The 19,465-nt window shown below is 44.3% G+C and overlaps 3 protein-coding genes across 5 annotated transcripts in view; all 3 read left to right on the forward strand.

The window, feature by feature from the left end:
• The window catches only part of LOC125289689 (rabphilin-3A-like), a 37,031-nt gene extending 31,984 nt beyond the window's left edge, over positions 1–5,047 (forward strand). For both annotated transcript variants that reach the window (XM_048236656.1, XM_048236655.1), the window contains exons 16-20: positions 320–376; positions 759–910; positions 1,911–1,992; positions 2,350–2,446; positions 3,390–5,047. In XM_048236656.1, coding sequence (XP_048092613.1) covers positions 320–376; positions 759–910; positions 1,911–1,992; positions 2,350–2,446; positions 3,390–3,520 — 519 coding nt within the window. In that variant the 3' untranslated portion in view covers positions 3,521–5,047. The remainder of the gene's footprint in view (positions 1–319; positions 377–758; positions 911–1,910; positions 1,993–2,349; positions 2,447–3,389) is intronic.
• A 1,669-nt stretch (positions 5,048–6,716) lies between these two features.
• LOC125289631 (group 3 secretory phospholipase A2-like) lies at positions 6,717–12,557 on the forward strand. 2 transcript variants are annotated; one of them, XM_048236587.1, is made up of 8 exons: positions 6,717–6,847; positions 7,388–7,438; positions 8,319–8,451; positions 9,121–9,255; positions 9,878–11,010; positions 11,704–11,830; positions 12,042–12,161; positions 12,322–12,557. In XM_048236587.1, the coding sequence occupies exons 3-8, from the start codon at positions 8,321–8,323 to the stop codon at positions 12,485–12,487; spliced, it is 1,812 nt and encodes a 603-aa protein (XP_048092544.1). In that variant the 5' UTR covers positions 6,717–6,847; positions 7,388–7,438; positions 8,319–8,320; the 3' UTR covers positions 12,488–12,557. The 2 variants fall into 2 exon arrangements, with proteins under 2 accessions (XP_048092544.1, XP_048092543.1); XM_048236586.1 differs by having other exon boundaries at positions 6,717–7,438.
• A 618-nt stretch (positions 12,558–13,175) lies between these two features.
• The window catches only part of LOC125289933 (probable E3 ubiquitin-protein ligase HECTD4), a 66,305-nt gene continuing 60,015 nt past the window's right edge, over positions 13,176–19,465 (forward strand). Inside the window, 2 exon segments of the mRNA XM_048237042.1 lie at positions 13,176–13,800; positions 18,629–19,287. Coding sequence (XP_048092999.1) covers positions 13,654–13,800; positions 18,629–19,287 — 806 coding nt within the window. The 5' untranslated portion in view covers positions 13,176–13,653.

Here is a 19,465-nt window from a genome sequence, read left to right on the forward strand (position 1 = left end):
AATGAAAATACTCCAAAGCAAGCAAGTGACTTGACTATTCCCCCATCTCTGTTCTTTCATGTCCCACTTCCTCTGTGTCCTCCTTCATTCTTGTATGCTCTTAGGGACAGTGCCAAAAGACTTTCAAACCATTTCTTTCCCTTTCTTTCTTTCTTTCTTTTTTTTTTTTCCCCTTTTGCATGCAATCCAGGGATTGGGTTACTAAACTGATCCTCTAATTGAATAGTTAAATAGGTTCTGTTGAAGTCCTCCACCAGCAGTTATTTCATGCTTACACTGGCGCCGGCGCTCTCACCTACTCTCTCTCATCTCTCCGCAGACAAAGAGAACCGCCACGGCAGGAGGAGCTCGAGGCATCGCGCTCTACGAGGACGAGGTAAGAGCCGCGGACGGATGGGTGGATGGGTGGATGAGTGGTATGAATGAAAGAGAGTGAAGAGAGAAAAATGCATGGCTAGACGGAGAGTGTCAATGAACTGATGTGCAAATGAGCCGTCTCTTTGCTGGACACGCTGTTTGAGAATGTGAGAATGAGTTTGGCCTCCCAGTGCAGTGTCCTGCTCTGTCTCTCTCATGTGGCTACTCTGTGTGTTCCCTCCAGCAGCCTGTGAATGGGCCCTATGATCTCTTCCTGATCCATAATGCCATCCCACACTGCTACTTTTGATCCCGAATGCTTTGTCCTCAACTTTTACATATTAAATCTCTCTCTCTCTCTCTCTCTCTCTGTCTCTCTCTCTTTCTCTTTCTCTCTGCAGCCGGGGAAAGATGGAGAGGTGGAGGAGCGTGGTCGGATTCTCATCTCTTTGATGTACAGCACCCAGCTGGGCCGCCTCATCGTCGGGGTGGTGCGCTGCGTTCACCTGGCTGCCATGGATGCCAACGGATACTCTGACCCCTTCGTGAAAATGTGAGCTCATTCAGTCTTTTCCCTCCCCCTCCTCCCTTCCTCCCTCCCCTTCCTTCCCCTTCCTTCCTCCCTCCCTTCCTTCCTCCCTCCCTCCTCCCCCTCCTTCCTTCCTTCCTCCCTTCCTTCCTCCCTTCCTCCCCCCTCCTTCCTTCCTCCCTTCCTCCCTCCCCCTTCCTTCCTTCCTTCCTTCCTCCTCCTTCCTCCCTTCCCTTCCCTTCCTCCCTTCCTCCCTTCCTTCCCTCCCCCTTCCTTCCTTCCCTTCCCTCCCTCCCTCCTTCCTTCCCTCCTTCCTTCCCTCCCCTTCCTCCCTCCCCTCCCCCCCTCCTTCCCTTCCTCCTTCCTTCCTCCCTTCCTCCCTCCCCTTCCTTCCTCCCTTCCTTCCTTTCTTCCCTTCCTCCCTTCCCTTCCTCCCTCCCTCCCTTCCTTCCTCCCTTCCTCCCTCCCTCCCTCCTCCCTCCCTTTCCCTTCCCTTCCTCCCTCCCTCCCTCCCTCCCTCCCTTCCTCCCTTCCTCCCTCCCTTCCCTCCCTCCCTTCCCTCCCTTCCTTCCTTCCTTCCTCCCTCCCTCCCTTCCTTCCTCCCTCCCTTCCTTCCTCCCTTCCTTCCTTCCTTCCTTCCTCCCTTCCTTCCTTCCTTCCTTCCTTCCTCCCTTCCTCCCTTCATCTCTCATATACTTATTTACATATACATACCCATCCATCTCTGATCCTTGCTGTGTCAGCGGCTTCAAGTGCTCTGTAATTATCTTTGATGTGTTTCAGTGTTTGCGCTGTGCCGTAACTGTCTGATTCATAGTCTCACTGAGTCAACATGAATGAACATGAATCAGTATGCACATACGTAATCAATCTGAGGTGCAGGTCCCTCTGTGGAAATATTGCAATTGGTAGTCCTAACACCAGATTCCCCATGTCCTATTTCTTTCATATGAACGATGTTGTTGGTATGTGTGTATGACGGGCTGGAGTCTAACCATCGGATGTATCCGTGTTTGAAACCTAGTTTCCTGAAGCCTGACATGGGGAAGAAGGCCAAGCAGAAGACTCAGATCAAGAAGAAGACTCTGAACCCAGAGTTTAATGAGGTTTGTATGCCATCCCAGTCAAAGTGAAACATCACCCACTCAAAGCAGCTCTTCACACTCATATGGCCCATATATTCACACGCATTACTTTCTTGTCTTTCCTTATTTTTCATTAATATTTTCTTTCTGTCTTTTTTCCCCTTCATATTTAGTCTTTTGCTCTTTCCTCTCGACTTTCTTTTTCTTCTATTCCATCTCCATTTTTTGCTTGCTTTCTTTCCATTTTGATGTCTTATTTATTTGTTTACTTGAATGCCGACTTGTATACATGCAGCATCACATCGCTGTCATAATTTCACAGAAAAAAAAATGAAATGCGAAATAAGAATTTCAGCAAAAACCATGCTTGTCTTGCAGGAATTCAGCTATGAAATCAAACACGCAGAGTTGGCCAAAAAGACCCTGGGCATTTCCGTTTGGGACTACGACATTGGCAAATCCAATGACTACATCGGTGAGGAAGGAGTTTCATAACATTCAGAAGGGCAGCTCTTTGCCGGCTGTTTCAAATCTAATTACCTAAAAGCTTTTCCCAGAGGTGCCAAGCCATCTGTAGGCACCAACACAATCTCAGCAAAGTACTCTCTCTCTCTCTCTCTCTCTCTCTCTCTCTCTCTCTCTCTCTCTTTCTCTCTCTCACTCACTCACTCACCCTCTTACTCTCTCCCTCTCTCTCTCTCTGTCTCACTAAATCATTTTCGCAATTGAAACATTTGCACAGAATTGAAGCAATTGAGTCACACTGTAAGATATGTTTCAGTTTTCACACTTGATCACATTGAGTTGATGCTTTTGCTGCACCTTCCCTTATGGTGTAAATAATGGTTTCCATTCTGTAAACAATGCAAAGCAAAGACTGAATTTTATTTACTATGGACATTTTACCTTCCCCAGTCTCAGTACTTGCCTAGGAAATTACTTTCAAAAGTCATTTTGAAAATCATTTTGATCTGTTCAAAAGGGGGAAAGAAGCCAGCATAGTGCAAGCTAACTTTATTATTGTCAAAACAACTTCAAAGACAGAAACCTGGGACAAGAAATGTTGAAAATATTGTGCTTTTAAGCACAATAGTTCATTTTTCTCACTCATAGCAAATTAGACGGAACAAACGTGAACTGGATGCACAGTCCTCTGCTACTGTACACTGTAACTCACAGACATGCTATCCTCCTGAAAAGTATTGTGGTTAAGTCACAAATAAGCATCTTTTGAATGTAACATTTTGTCACTATAAAATAACACTGTTGATATTGTAAAAAGTTGAAAAGTTATTTTAGGGAACAGTTTACATGCCGTTTGATTGTAGATATTGGTCACAGTTTGATTGACAGTTCATTTTCTCTCCTTTTTTTTTACTCCCTCTTCTCCTCCGTCTTCCCGGGCGTCGTGGTGACAGGCGGCTGCCAGCTGGGCATCACGGCCAAAGGCGAGCAACTGAAACACTGGTACGAGTGCCTCAAGAACAAGGACAAGAAGATTGAGCGCTGGCACACCCTGCTCAACGCGAACCACGACACCAGTGATTAAGGGGGCTCCGTTGGGGCTCTGTCCACCCCCTCTCATGCCCGCCTTGCATGACGTCCACCCCTACTGACCGCCGTCCACACATCGCCTCCACGCCACACCATGCTTCTCCACCTCCGGCTGACCCCAGACCTCCACTGTTGACAATGTCCAGCCCTGCATTCCTTAAACTAACTAGCACTCGTATCTACTTTGGTCTCCTTTTAGACTTCAATGTCCTGCATCCTTCTAACAGTGGACTGACTTTAACCACTGCTGCACTGAGCACCCCCTATCCCATAAACACCAAGCGGCCCTCTTTCGGGCGTATCTCTCCGTCTTACCGTCATCACTGGGTAATGTGCAATCACTCCTGAAATACTCGAGAATATATTCATTGTCATGAAACAGGCAGAGAAAGAGAGAGAGAAAAAAAGAGAGAAAAAAATAGAGATGTCATTCTTAACTGTTGGTGAGGGTGGCCACTGATTAGTCAGTCATGGGATTGTGATATCTCCAAAGTTTATGCTAAAAAAGAAACTGAAATGTTTTAAAAGCGACTTCAGAAAACCGCAAGGCTTAGACGATGAGACTGAGCTTGCACAAAAAAAGCCGGCACAGGGTAGGTGTAGGGTCTGCAGTTTGCCGCCTGCACTGGGCTGGACATGCCGCCTCCTCTCAGCTGTCAGGTGTGGAATGTTGACATCAGATGATGAGGCCAACAGGTGGAAAGCACAGAGTCACGTGTAGAAGCATGAACAAACGAGAAGCTAACACCATTACACAACCGCGTCCTCACCCATCTCAAGAGATGAGAGCATTTTCTTTTGTACATTCAAATGCTTTATCACGTCTTAGCAACATGTCAAAAAGGTATCAAAGATAAAAGCATAAAAAGGGAAATCAAAATACAGTAAAGAAAAGTGGAGCATGATTGACACAAAAGTGACAGGCCTGTGCTATTGTGAAATGCAGTGAGCTCTGACAACTTCTTAGGATTATGTCAAGACTGTTCTTTCTTGTTTTAGAGTTAACCTGTAGTAGTATTACTTGGTAATTAATTAGCATCATGACTCACATTATTTATGATATTTTGTGATGATTACTTAGCATTGTAGAATGGAAATACAGTATTGTCCATTTTGCTATAAGTGCAAAAAAAGTCAGTTTATGTTGAAGTTAGCTTTGGATGTACATGGCCTAGATGCCCACTTATGGAGTTATGCTTGAAGTCATGTTCCTCAATGTTAGATACCTTGACTGATCTTTGTAGGTGGTTAGAGAGTGGTGAAAACAAACAACAACACAAAACTCCTGTTGTGTATATTACAAAAAAAAAAATGGGGGAAAAAATCAATGCACAGAAACTAGTGGTTGTTTACATGAAGCCGTAAAAGAGCAAATTGTCCCTTCTTTCTCAGACCCTTTGGGAGTGGAAATGTCTCATGAGATTTTCTACCACATTGATTCTACCTGAGCAGAGAAAGGCAGACGCCTGCATAATCTCAGAACCACTTGCTCTTACTGCCTTGTCATTCCTTATCGGCGGGGGGGAGGAAAGAGTCGTTGGGAGTCCCGACCTGTCGCCAAGCTTGAAGTTCCACAGAGCGAGAGTTCGCTCGACTCTCCCCTGCCCGTTCTTGCATGCCAAGTGCTTTGTGGCCTCTCCCTCGTCTGGTGCCTGGGGCAGTCATGCAGTATGCTAAGGCATCCTCCATCTGAACCCCACCCACTGCCTCCAGCCCCCACCTCCTTTCCCAAACTGCACAAAGCCCTCACCCCTCTCCCCCCTCCCCTTCTTCAAATCACCTGATGCTTTTAGCGTGTGGCTACAGCCCGATCCGTGTGTGAGTAATCAGGAAAGCACACAATATTCAATGGTATGTGACCTCAAGAGTTTCTATCAATCTTTCTGCTGCCCCCCCCCCCCCACCCTCAAACCCTATGCATGAGATAGTGTGTTGTTGTTCATGATGTAGATGAGGCTTATCCCCACTCCCCATCCTCCAACCTATCCTCTTGACTTCCTTCCTCCTAGCACTTGATAGTCCCCCCTTACGTTTGTAGCACTGTTCTAGCCCTCCCCTCTTCCCTTAGATAACCTCTGGTTGCCTGTCAGAACCCCCTCCCCCTACAATAGTGACTGTGAATAATGCCTGAAAAATGTTTACATTGATGCAGAAAACCACCCCTTAGTTTTGCAGGGTAAAAGATATGTGGTGCACTCTGAAGACTTTAGAAATTCAGTATTCCAAAATTTCTGAGGGGTGGGTTTCTTCAAGTGAAAAGTTTGTGGGTCTGTTTAATTGGCCGTTTGCCCATAAAGATGCAGACACAGATGATCTAATGAAAGAAAAAATAAATTAATTAAAACATGATTTACTTGACAAACCTAACACAAATTTTTAAAATAATATTTATGTTTAAAACTAAGTCTACCCCATTCTCCCTGTTCTACATGTTTACTGCTTATGGAATGATTGCTGCTTTATCATAATGGACTGTATATATGTAGTGCATGTCCTTGAGAAAGCAGAAAATAACTTGTATGTTTGGACTTTGTTTTGCATGTAAAAATATCTATTTTACATAGATCTGGTCCTCACTGACCAATAAACTCTCATGTAAACTCCTAACTTACAAGTGTCATTCTTTGATTATGGTTATTTGTTGTTGCTGTTGAGCTCACCTCACTCCTTTATTTAAAAAAAAATGCTTTGCCACACCTTCTACACGTCTTTAGAAATTGAAATTCTTTTGAAACAATGTGGTTTAACTTACAAAAAGGTTACTTCATTCGTTTGTAGATTATACAGTTTCTGTAGTCTAGTCAGAAAGTAGGAGATATTTTAATATGTCATTGGTCATGCTAAGTGGCGATCCAGCGTTTCAAGTTCCACGCTCTCTGCATTTACTGAAAGAAGTGATTTTGTTATGTAAGGTTCAAGTATAGGCACGCACGAAAGGTTAACATGGAAATAATGTTTCCTTGAGCAGCTGAGTGCCCCAAGTAAATAATAAACAAAGCATTCTTCCGATAACAATTTCTGGCTTAGAGGGATCAAAAATACTGTCGAACCCAAACAACACTTAGTGTCTTAATTTGCATTGGCAGCGAAACACCTCCACTAACCCTTCTCTTCCCCCTTTCTGTTGGAGCCAATGGGTGTAGAATATAGTATTGTACAGTCATTCATTGGATCCGTCAGATGGTGTCAACGCAAACGTCATTGTTGGTATTGAATGATTTCTTTCCGGCTGCCACTTGCAAGCTTGTGCAATCGGTGCGCCTTTGCGCATTTTGGTAATGTAATGACCGTGCAATTAGCCTCCAAAGCTTCTACTATGGATGTAAGTTACGCTGAAGAACTGGTTCTTTGACGCTTTTTACTTAGTAGTAGTAATTATTGTATTGTTTATTTATTGTTGAGATGCAGGTGACAGTTCTGTTACCATTTGTTCTTACTTTGGCCATGCTCTGTCCGTGGGGAGTATCAGAAGCCAAGGAAGACGAGCTTCTGTGCTTCCATGCTCACTTAATAGTTGGGGGCACCCAAGTAAGTTTTCTTCTTGGGAAAAATGGGACACATGCAAAGTCTTTAGTGTTGTATTCAAGTATTTGGAATGAAAACCGTCAGCTTGTATACTGCAAAACACATGAGGACGATGTGGTCATCGGACAGTATCTTTCTTTATGTCGTAGAAGGCAAAACTTGCAAGTTGATGTAATCATTGCCAACAGTTATAATTTTAGTGTAATAACGGGACAGGACAGTCCTTGTTATGGACGGGACACTTCAGTTTCAGAGAAGAATGAACCACAAATAACGCAAATGGGAAGGCGGACCTCAGGAATCACAAGGCGGACAAAACGTGCTATTATTTTTCCAGGTACCCTATGGTGCGGCACTGGTAGCAAAGCCCTTGAATATGAACAGCTCGGTAAGTAGAATGTTGTGAACAGACAGTTTGATAGTAGTAATAGTTGAACAGGGTGTGTTGAAGGAAAGCATCCATAATTCCATAATGTCGCCAAATTTCTTCATAATTGAAAGGCTCTAGCCCAGGGGTTCTCAAAGTTTTGATTGGTGAGGGCCAATTCAGGAACCCAACATTGAACTGAGGGCCGCCAAAGGGGCGGGAGGAGAAAAAAAAACTGGAAAAAAATCCTATTTGTAATCATTTTAAAGACCAGGTTGCATCTCTACAGTTTCTATTTATTGCATTAAACACATTTTCATTCATAACTGAGGCTAAACCTGGCAAAACAATGCACACACAATCCCTGGGGTTCTCTACCCTTAACAGACAAATTTGGGATATAACAGTTCTGGTTGCAGTCCATTTCAAGTACAAACTTATTTAGAACAAACAGTCTCAGTGTGCCTTGCTTCTTAGTATAGGCCTTATTCTGGGCCAATTCCAGCTACCAAAGCACCACTGGAAAACCTGACGGCCACGAAACACCACTAAACGGAGATTCATTCTTTTCAAAGCACACAGTACAGTTTTAACAGTTTTACAGATGTTATCAGATGTTATCGCGGGCCACCAGAAATGTTTCCGCGGGCCGCCATTGGCCCCCGGGCCGCACTTTGAGAACCTATGCTCTAGCCTATGTGTCACGGTTCAAACTAGATCCAGCGGAATGTTACTCAAGGGATTTCTGTGCATAATAGCAATTTCTGATCAAGTGCCTCATCTTTGCTGTCTGTGTCTGATTTTTTTGTAGATATGCACCTTGAAATAATGCACTTCATTTATTATACCCAGTGTGAAATTGATGTGGTCTTTCAGAGCTTGTTGGTGTTTCCCTCCTCAGGCATGTTTGAGCCCACAGACAGGTGCTGCCGTGAACATGACCACTGTTCCAGTGTCATCCACTCCTTCACTGTGAACTTTGGAGTCTTCAACCGCAACATCTTCACTGTCTCGCACTGTGACTGTGACCACAGGTGAGCATGCTTGCTGCTGTCTTCGCCCCAGAGGGGGTGAGGGAAGCACCCATGTTAAAGAAAAAGAAAAATGGAATGGGTGACCTTCATTTGTGAGTCTTACAGGGGGTGACAGACAGCTGACCCCATGGAATGACATGGAATGGAGAAATCTGTGAAAAGAAAAATGTGAAAAATGTGAAAAGAGCCCCTGCATGACCCCTCATCACACACACACACACACACACACACACACACACACACATGTGCACGCACATGCATGCACGCACACACACGCATGCACATACACAGACATGCATGCATGCAGGTACGCGCACACACACACACACACACACACACACACACACACACACACACACACACATATTTACAGGTATAGAGAATTTTCTCCCCCTCCGCCTATCTTCTCTGCCAACTCTGACTCTGGCATCTAAATTTTACATTCCACACACATGGAGACCATAGTCATCACTAGTTCTTCTGAGGGGAAGATTGTTATTGGTTTAAAGATAGCTTTATGGTTTGTTGAGTTTTGTTGTGCACTTGTGTGCAGTAAGCAGGTGTTTGATGATGACAAACTAAGTGGATCGTGAGTCATGACTAAAAAGTTCTCCTTCGTTGAATGAAGCTTTGCCGAATCAAATAACACAAGCTCCTGTCCCCTGCCAGATTCCGCCAGTGTCTGATGGACGTGAACGACGCCATCTCCCATATGGTGGGCTACAGCTTCTTCAACATTCTTCAAATGCCCTGTTTCGATTTCACCCAGAGGAAACACTGCTCCAACTCCAACTGGTGGGGAAGGTGAGTGGAGCAACATTACGGAAGACTCAGACACCGGATCTTTTTTAATTAGTAGGCTACTGTGTGAAGATATCTTTCATCGACCTGATCAAATGGAGCAGACCACCCACAACATCAAAGCGTCGCCGCTGTCTGAATTGTGGATTTCTGTGAAGATTCTTTTTTTTTTTTTACTCCTGTTGCACTTCTGAAATGGAGTTAATTCCAATGTGCCTGCATACTACTTCTAAAGTATACTTCAGCTCTTTAATTTCCTAAAGTGGGGCCGTACCACACAGACAGGTGCTGCATACCACCATATCAAGTAGGACAGTAAATGTGACTGTGTGATGTCTATATACTTACTGTGTCGGAGAGAGATACAGTTTTAATACTGGTTCTGACTTGTACAATATTCCACTAAACCCTCCCCAAGTTGAGGTCTTGGTTACAGTGTTGCTTTTTATTTATGGTCCCCCTGGAAACAAGTCTAAGCCTATCTCTAGTTATAGTTATGGTGCCTCCATAAAACAGGTCTACACAGAGGATTGTGCTGTGTGTGTTGCTTGCTCCTGTATACATCCACTGGATGGGATAGCATTTGTGAGTCCAATTAACACATAATTTTTCTGTATGTCCACAGATGCACAGAAATTCAAATGGCACCGTATGCTGTTCTCCAGACGCAAGATCTATATAATGCCACCTACTTGATCTCAAGAACTAAGGACCCTGTCCTATCAGTAGGTCACCATGTGACAGTCGAACCCTCAGTTAAAACCCCCATCACATCTCGAGTAAAGCCTGTGACTCCCCGAGACTCTGGTAAACTAAAGCCAGTGAAAGGGAACAAATTCCATCAAAAGGCAAAGAAAGGAAGGAAATCTCAGAGCCGCAAAGCCAAGAAAGTGGCTCCAAGTCAGTCAGCTACACAATCAGTTACCCCTCTACTGAGAAAGACTTCATTTCCATCAAAGATGACAACATTTCCAACAGTAGGGGATGTAAATAACACACAGAAGAATGTATCTTTCTTTTTCAACCCACAAACCACATCACAACCATCGGAAATACCAGGCAAAAACACAACAAGGTCTCAAATGACGCCAGCAGAGAAGCTAATGAATCTTTCTTCAACACAGACACCTGCAGCGTCACCACCTAGTTCTCTTAACCAGACAGTACCACCCAGTCCACAACCCTTTAACCAACCCACACAGCTTCAGCATCAGCAACGGCGATGTGAACCAAGAGGTATCCCCAAAGGAGACACATTCTTCCCCACTCACTCTGGGGAAGAGGCCTGCTTGGAACCAGAATCACCCCTGGAAGCAGGAGACGCAGGGAAGGAGAGTGGACATCACAAAGGCATGATTCAAATTCCAGTCGCTCAGACATCAAGGTCAGATAAGGTCATTACACCCCTGACTGAGGCATCTGCACAGGCAAGGAATACATCAACAGCAGTTACCTCAAATGACCCCACAGCCAATGTAACAAAGTCACCCCAGGAAAAGGCAGTGCAGACATCCACACTAGCCACAGTGGAGGCATCTAGAGGTATATTAACAACCACTCGGAGTACAACCAACATTTCTCCAAATCAGACCAGAGCAGCAGTATCAACAAGGAGTGAGATGACAGAATCTTCACAACAAAAGACCCCACGTACAACACAAAGGGCGAAGAACAGCCCAAGGAAGATCTCAGTGAAGACTCTGCCACGGACAAAGAGTAACTCTGACTCTGCCTCATCAAAAATACCCAATCAATCAGGTACATCAGTGTGTCTCTTGGGGAATGGTTGTTTAACTGCTGAAGGGGTTTGCTTTATATCATAGCGCATAAGCCATACTCAGTCCTAAATCCATAATCTTGTCTAGACATATTCTACCATTTATATGAACTGTTGTGTTCACTTGAAACAACAGAAGGAGTGAGAGAGTACCAATGTAAGACAGTGGTAATCACAGTCGTGATCAAAATCACAAACGATAATTTTAGTGTCACCACGGCGTGGTGCAGCTGGCCAGGAGAAGGGTGTGAGAGAGAGGCAGCTGTATAGCTGCCGGGGCAATTCTCAGCCATAGGGCACACATACCTCAGGTAGCATCATAGCGTAGGGAAGCCACGAGAATTTTATGACGGCTCTAGCATCAACTATTTGTCTTCAGGCCAGAGGATAATGAAATGTACAAACCCACGGAAGGTGCAAACAGACCACAGTGATAGTCCAAAGTTATAGTCATTTAAAGTATCAATCAACATTTTTATCCTTATGGTGATATTTACATCATTGCATTAGTTCTATGATTCTGTAATATGTATTGAACAATTTCATAATATATTTAAGTGTTGGAGGAATTGTTATGCCTAATAAAGTCCATTCGTGTAGGTTTACATTTTCTGGACAGGCAAAGCGTCTAATTGCTTAGAATAAACTTCATGTTGTTCTCTGGTCTACTGTAGGCAATCTTCTCTGCAGTCACCTCAAAGACTTGGATGACTGTGCACATAAAATCCCCCCTTTTGAGAGAAGATATGGCTACAACAACAATGAGTCAAAGAGTATTTACCATTGTGACTGTACCCACAGGTAAGAAAAACAGTGCACACATGAAACAGTAGCCTACGTTTCACTCACTGACGGGGGAATTGCATGAGTATTCTTTAACTTCTCCCTTTTATTGGTTTTATCCTAGGGTCCTTCATATCAGAAACATATCACAAATTAATTTCTTGCCTTCACTCTTCTTCTCTGTTCTCTTGTCACTTCTTCATTGACTACCCTCCACCGCCTCTTGTAGGTTGTCAGGCCACATCAGACATCTAAAGGATGCCAAAACCATTCAGACCCTTTTACAAGATCATGTGTCTTTGCTCTGTTTTGGATTGCAGAGTACCAAATACTGTAGCAAGAGTACCAGGTAAGAATGGCAATTAAGCTGTTGAGTGTAAGGCTAGTATTACTATACAACTACAGGCACATGTAAAGGCTATCTCTCTCTCTCTCTGTGTGTGTGTGTGTGTGTGTGTGTGTGTGTGTGTGTGTGATGGAGATAACATTTTTTCCTTTATTTCTTTGAGGTGTTCGGCTGTTGTTTTCCCTGCAACCGGCTTACTGGTGGCTCTGAGGAAAATGGATGATGGAGGACAAGTAATTAAGCAACAACGTCCAAAGCGATACAAAAGAAGAACTCCTGTTTTATTGTATAAACGCTGCTTGAAGATAATGCAATCAAAATTAACGTAGCATTTGATTTTTTAAGAAAATTAATCACTTTTGCCTGGATTTTTATTTAATAAATGAACGTGTCAGAGAACTTTCATACACAACAGTCTCAGATTAATCATCACAATTTAACATAGTCACTAATTTACTGTCACATTTATAGCCTAACCGGTTGCTTATTATTTAAATTGTATTGTTGAGGATCAGATGGGACTTGCAAGTCATCAAACTTGTCTGTCAAATGTGCCGGTTCAATGCCCTCCATACTGTCCACTTGGTGGTGCTGCTAACACATCATATTTGCTCTGAAGTAAGAGGCGCACAGTGGTTTGGGTTTGCTTACGGGATGTTGCATTCGAGGAATTCCGCAAAGACAACTTTATTTGATACATTAGGTCGTACTAGACGAGAAAAATAGAAACATCCATCCAAATGTCAAATACGTATTTCAGAATTTAGATGTTCAGGCCTATTGGGTAGCCTACTAAAAGTGCGTTGTAGAACCTTGCACGATATGCTAAACCCTGAGATACATGTAAATGATCTGCTCAGTCGTAATTTTATTTTGCTAATAATAATAATTGGAAAACGGGTTTAAATCACCTTTATCTGAAGAACGGAAACCCACATTTGATAACCAATAATCGGGCTTTCATTGGTCCACTTTGTTGTGGTGTTTATCGTATTGCGCACGGCATGCTGGGAAAGACTTGGGCTAAGAAAAATGGCGTCTCACTGACAGCTGAGGAGCTTTCATTATCTGGGTGTTAAAAAGAAAAAACAAGAGTTGGACCACCGCTGAAGCCTATCACTTCAACGCACATCGTGCATTGGCCCTGCCTAGAGTTGTACCTTAGCTATATTGGGAGGCCATTGATGAAACAGTGGAAATATAACGAATTTGAGGAGAGTGTCACGCCCACCCCACCGAAAATACGGGAGAGAAAGCGCTCTATCAGAAAAGCCATTAAGCCAACCTGCGGTGTCAAAGCAGAAGCTTGCTAGCTACCCAGCTAGCTCGTTAGCCGCAGCTACAAGCTGCACGGGCGTCGCTCAACTGACACTATTGGTGGTGTTTTATTTTCGCTGACAACACGATGTCTGTTGCCGGGTAGAGCACTACGGTCACCTTGGGTACTTAATTTTAATGTTCGACCACTACGTTAATTTTCCAAGGGGAGAGAGAGATGGGCTCAGGGGCCGTCGATTCGTCCCAATGGCTGTCAGTGAAGGAAGAGACTATTTTCCTTCACGATGGGCTCATTCGGGTGACAGACCTGGCCGAACTACCCAGTGAGATTGGGGTTTCGGAGCAGGGGGACACCGAACAAGAGGTGGGTCTCATTAGCTAATGTAACCGTCATCCTGTTGGAATGAAGGTGTAACGTTATGCATGCATGTTATGAATGTGATCTCTCATGGTAGTAACTCTCATTTAGCAAACATATATGTATGTCAGCTAACGGTACATCTTCGGAGATGTACAGTGAGTGTAACAACTGTCTCTGATATACATTACCCGGCGTTAACGTTACACTTGTTTACATTTTCGTCATTGGTCCGAAATGTGCTAGCATGGGTTGGTTACAGTGTAGCGAACAGCAGATTCTTAAGATTGTTCCCTTTCATTGCTGATTCAAGACATGGCTGTGTGTGTGACTTATTTGTTTGCGACATCTCCGAAACGTTGATGTTTCTGCTGTTACTGTATTTTGGTAACAATTAGCACTAGGCTCCCAAACTTCGGAATAACAGCTAGCCTGCTGATAACTCTGCAAGCTAATGATTAGCATGGCTCTGTCAGATAGCGTTATCTCCTCCTACCGTTATGTAGCTAGCTAGTCAGATATCAATAGGTGACAGGACCCACAAAGTGGACAGCTCACTAACCAGTTTACTTTCTCCCTCTTATTACCCTTTATGTCTGTTTATTGACACATAACTTACGGTTTCTGTAAGTGTGTGAGGGTAGTTGGCGTTAATATCACATTTGACCAACGTTAACGTTAGGTTACAAAGAGCTTAATTAACATCGCTGAATCGTGTTGTTAGCACCCAACATACAAATGCTAAGGTAGCCATGTCAATTTGGGATAAACACATACCCTTCGAGACCATTAAGTCAGTGTTAGTGTATGGCATTAGGATTTTCCAGCTTTGCTGAAGGAAACGTGTCATTGTGCGGTGTGTTGACCTGCTTTTATTCATGACTAAAATATCTGGAATATTCTGGATCTTTAGAGCCTGCCGGCTACCTTACCCCAAAAGCAGTCACAGCAGCGTACTTTTAACTGTCCAGTGCCCAGACAGTGACTTAATAATAAGTAATATGGAATTCTTCCTACCATTAAAACTTTTCTACTCTTTTATGTTTTCAGTTTTGACGATTTATCATACACACCTTTTACCTCCCTTAGGTTTGGCCCGCTTAGGTTTGGCCCACCTATTTCTTTGTACCTACCATGTTTCATTGCATTATTGATGATTCAAACCAGTCTTTTTAGTTGACCTCAGCAGACACAAATCAGGAAGACCAGTCCATGTAGATCTAGTCTGATGTGGATTCCCATGAAAGATATGGGAGATCCGTTTCTCCTCATGACCCCATTGTGTTCATGTTTGGCCTGTCCGGTCCATACAATAACCTACAATTGACCAGTAGCCATTCTAAAAAAATAGGCTGACTTTCCTCTCTTGTCTGGAGCCTGGTTATGTTTTTTTATGTAGCATTAAAAGGGTGTGTAGTGAGAAATTTCTGGTCATGATGTTGACAGGTGGGTGATGGATTACAGGCCATTTTCTGTCTGGACTCAACATAAACAACATCATAATCTTCTGTCTGTGTCAGCATTTAGCACTTTCCCCAGCACTGTGCACTGTTCTGTAGCTTTCTGTTTTGTATTGCTCGTCCTCGGTCAACACCAAGCTGTGGCAGTAGTACTGTGGAGTGCATCGATTGCAGACATGTGAATAAGGTCGAGTTAATGCTATGTAAATAGCTAGGTGATAAAGCATATGCCTTCCTTGAGGTTGAATTAATTCACCATGCAATAGAATCAACATAAACCAATGCAGGACAGATACCTGGGCAGATAAAGAAAGCATTGCTATTGCTCATGTTCTACACACTCCACACCTCTGTAGTATTATCTCAAGGGTCTCTTTATATTGGTGAGAACCTGGCCAAAGTGATGAGAAATGCTGTGTAACCTCTTTCCTGTCGGGAAGGGGGCAATCTGCAGTGATTTGCAACCTGAGCCTGCAAGGCTGTGTATCTCCAGAGTGGAACTGTAATACAATCAGAGCTTTGAGGTTGTGTCCAGAGATTGTAGGGGGGAGTGCAGGAGGGGGGACAAAAAGACAGAGACAGAAATGGAGGGCAAAATGAGAGGTCAAGTGTGGTGTGTCTAGTTTGTAGAAACAAATGCAGTGAGCAGGAGCAACTTTGTCTCTTCTTTTTGTGATAGATTGAAGTTACTGTTTCTTCAGCCGCTGTAGGCTAGGTGTCCCCTTACACTGGTGCCTTATGTAATACAACATCGGTATTTGCTACTTGGCTATCACCAGAGACCCGTAGCAGACTCATCATGATCCGTCACTGGGATGTTATTTACTGGCACTAATTGGTAATGCGTCACTGCTTTTGTGACATCATCCCATCTGTACGTTTTTTTGTGTGGATGTGTTAAAAAAAAAAAATCGTGGTAGACCTCCCATTACCAACATACACAGATCTACAATACTCCCCATGTGATGCAGGGCTTCTGGGTATTTTTGTCTCCTCCCAGAACTCTCCATCCACGCTAACGCAAGTGTATCTGGAGTGGAATCAATGCTGTACAGGCCAGCTAAATGGCATAATGGATTCCGACCTCTCTAATTCAGCAAGGCCGTCAAGCCTGGCTGTAATCGATACCCCAGAAATGTTACTTAGGAACAGATGCTGAGCTGTCTGATGCGCTTCACTGCCACTTATCATCTTGATTGGCTTACAGTAAAATATGATACAGGAGAAATCATGTCCATGGGAGTAAAACAGTGATTTAAATTTAATGGGCCTCACTGTCTTAATTTTGTATTCTATTTGCAATACACACATTCATTCTGTGTGTATTCCATTCTGAAAAACGCACTTCAAAAATGTAAATTGGGTCTACAAAACAAACAACAGACTGCTGTTGTTTACTCTAAGACGACTTATCGATATCTGTATCGATCTCAACAGATCTTCATCTCCCTCTCTTTCTCTGACACGTTTTGTCTGGCACCTGTAAAAACATATTTTGGATGTGCGCACCCATTTCCACAAATGCCTACCACTACACCCACAGTAACTTCAATGACATCCCGTTTTTTAAGTTCATATAGGTATTGGGAGTTGGTCCCCCCCTTTGAAGCTGTAACAGCTTCCATTCACCTACCCAAGCTCAACCCCTGAAGAAACGGTGTTATACTATTATGTCTCCACCAGCATGGCTGTCCACAGTGCACAAAGCAAGGTCCATAAAGACATTTAAGTGATTTTGATAGAACTGGATGGATGAACAGACTGGCTCACAGAGAGCAGAGTTCTAAATAGCATCAAATACCAGAGGTGCGTTCAAATTCGGCAAACATTGGCAAACGGTTGTGGTGAACATGTTTTTTCTAAACCGTTAAATTTGAATGATTTGGTGTTAACATTCCATTGTAACGGTAATTGCATTGTTACCATCGTCAAGCCCACGTCCAGCTCCACTGTTTGTCTTTTAGAACTACCTCCTCAGCCTGTTTGTGAGTGTTTGGGAACGCTCACCAAATACTCAAGGCAAACAAAAACCTGTTGGTCTTCTCGTCCAACAAGTCAATTATTTGATGCCCATTCAGTAGGAAAGTGAACTAGATGTAGTGACCTGTTGCCTAGAAAGTTCATGGTTCTTTTTGACAAATTAGGACATGATTTTCCAACACATTGTGCTGGTACTTAGTGACTGATCTGAGGTCAGAGACAGCTCCATGGGGGAGAAGTTATGGCTGGGGGTTTTAGGTGAAGTTATGAAATCCAGACTACACTAAATATCCACAATGGAAATTTCACACAGTGTTGCTAACTAAACCTATATATTTTGGTTGCATCCTGTGATTTCTGTCATGCTGACATGATTGATGCTCTGTCAAGTGTTAAGCTATCCCAGTGTTATAATCAAACCAGCAAGTCAGCATCTACCTGAGCCATTATAAAGTGGGAGAGGGCTACTCCTGTGCACTGTTGTTTTATCTCACAACATTTTTTAAATCAATTAGGTTAACATTTCACAGAAAGCCAATGTAAGTGAATGTTTCCTCTGTGATTTCTGATCAAAAGAGCTTGAGCAGACCGCGTTCTGTGCGTTCATTTATCAAATGTCCTGATATAGCTTTTATGGAGTCCCAATGTTATGCCAGTTTGTTTCTTTGTGTAGGACACACAACCGTAACCAGGCTTTGGCTGCTATGTACTATGCATGTTCCCAGTCCCTCCCCTTTCTTAGGGAAAAATGAGTTGTAGCAGTACAATAATATAGGATGACTCTTTGGTCAGTTGGTTTAGGCAGTGCAGTGACTTAAACCTCTGAAACGAAAATCCGGTCCTTAGAATGACCCCTTTGTCTGTTTTAGCAAGGTTGTGCTCTTGCCCATCACCTGATCTGTTCTGATCCACCTTATCACACCCCAGCTCACAGTGGCAGTCTCAGAGGGAGGATCGGTCTGCAGTCTAGACTGCTGATACAGTCTCAGATTTGGAGAATCCACTGAGATGTGCACTGCATTACAATCGAGTGGCATTCTGGTGTTTTGTGGACAATTGCAGATAGGCTAACCTAAAGAAGTGAAATCTTTCAGAACCGGTTATGACTTAGCTGTTTTAGACAATCTTACTGTTGTACTAGCAACTCTTGTATATTTCTTTATGAAATGGATTAAAAAACAGATCAGTTGTAAGGTTCAGGGAGAGTAGAGAGAATTGTTAATAGAAATAAAAGTATGATATTGAAATTCATATTAACTTTTTTGGAAGCTGTTTTAATGTCTAGCACAGTGGAGGAGCTGTTTTGATGTTTGATATCGACACACTTATTCTATAGATTTAGTAGTCTTGGAGTGATTGTCTGAAATGGTTCTCTCTCTTTACTCTGTTCTCAGATCCTCACCTTTGAGACGAAGAACCCTGTGGAGCTTGCTGAGCGTCTGCGGGCCGTCTGCGGCAACCAGAGCAATGCGTATGCCCGTCTGCTGGAGTACCGCCTCAACGCACTGCGTGGCCTCTGGGGCGCCCAGCGGCAGCTGGCCCTGGAGGAGCAGCAGGATCGCGAGGGCGTCCCAGGCCCCTCGGCCAGCTCCATGGGTGTGGGCGCAGCGTCCGGCGCCGGAGTTGGGGGCTCGTCCGGGACGTCGGGATCCGACGAGGAGGCCCTGGCCATGTTGAAGCGGCAGGGTCTGCTGCACCACCACCACTCGCACGGCCACCACGGGCACCAGGCGGCCGGGCACCAGGCGGGCGGCGCGGAGCAGGCGCCCTTCACCTCGCGCGTGGGGCTGCTCTTGCTCTTCCCGCTGCTGCAGTCACAAACGCGCAACGACCCGGCGCTCTGCGGCGTCACGGCCGAGGTGCTGCTGACCTGCCTGCGCGACTGCCAGCCGCTCAGCCTGGGCAAGGAGCCCGCGGACTGCCTCAACGGCCTAGAGGGGCTGCTGTGCACCTGGCTGGAGGAGGGGGGGCCCGGGGCTGGGGTCCCACGCCCGCTGCACGGGATGCAGAGGGAGAACGCTGCTGCTGCCCTGGTGGCCCTTGCCTGTGCCAGGTGAGACAGAAGGCCTTTTAATGCAGATATCCCGCAATAATCACGAGAAGAAGAGGCAACATTATGCAGCGGTAGTCACCTAAACAGAGGCGGCAGAGTGCTGTTGTTGCCCCACAGACTGACAGACAGACAGACAGACAGACAGACAGACAGACAGACAGACAGACAGACAGACAGA

The sequence above is a fragment of the Alosa alosa genome, chromosome 24 (assembly GCF_017589495.1).
Source record: "Alosa alosa isolate M-15738 ecotype Scorff River chromosome 24, AALO_Geno_1.1, whole genome shotgun sequence".
Taxonomy (NCBI): Eukaryota; Metazoa; Chordata; class Actinopteri; order Clupeiformes; family Clupeidae; genus Alosa; species Alosa alosa.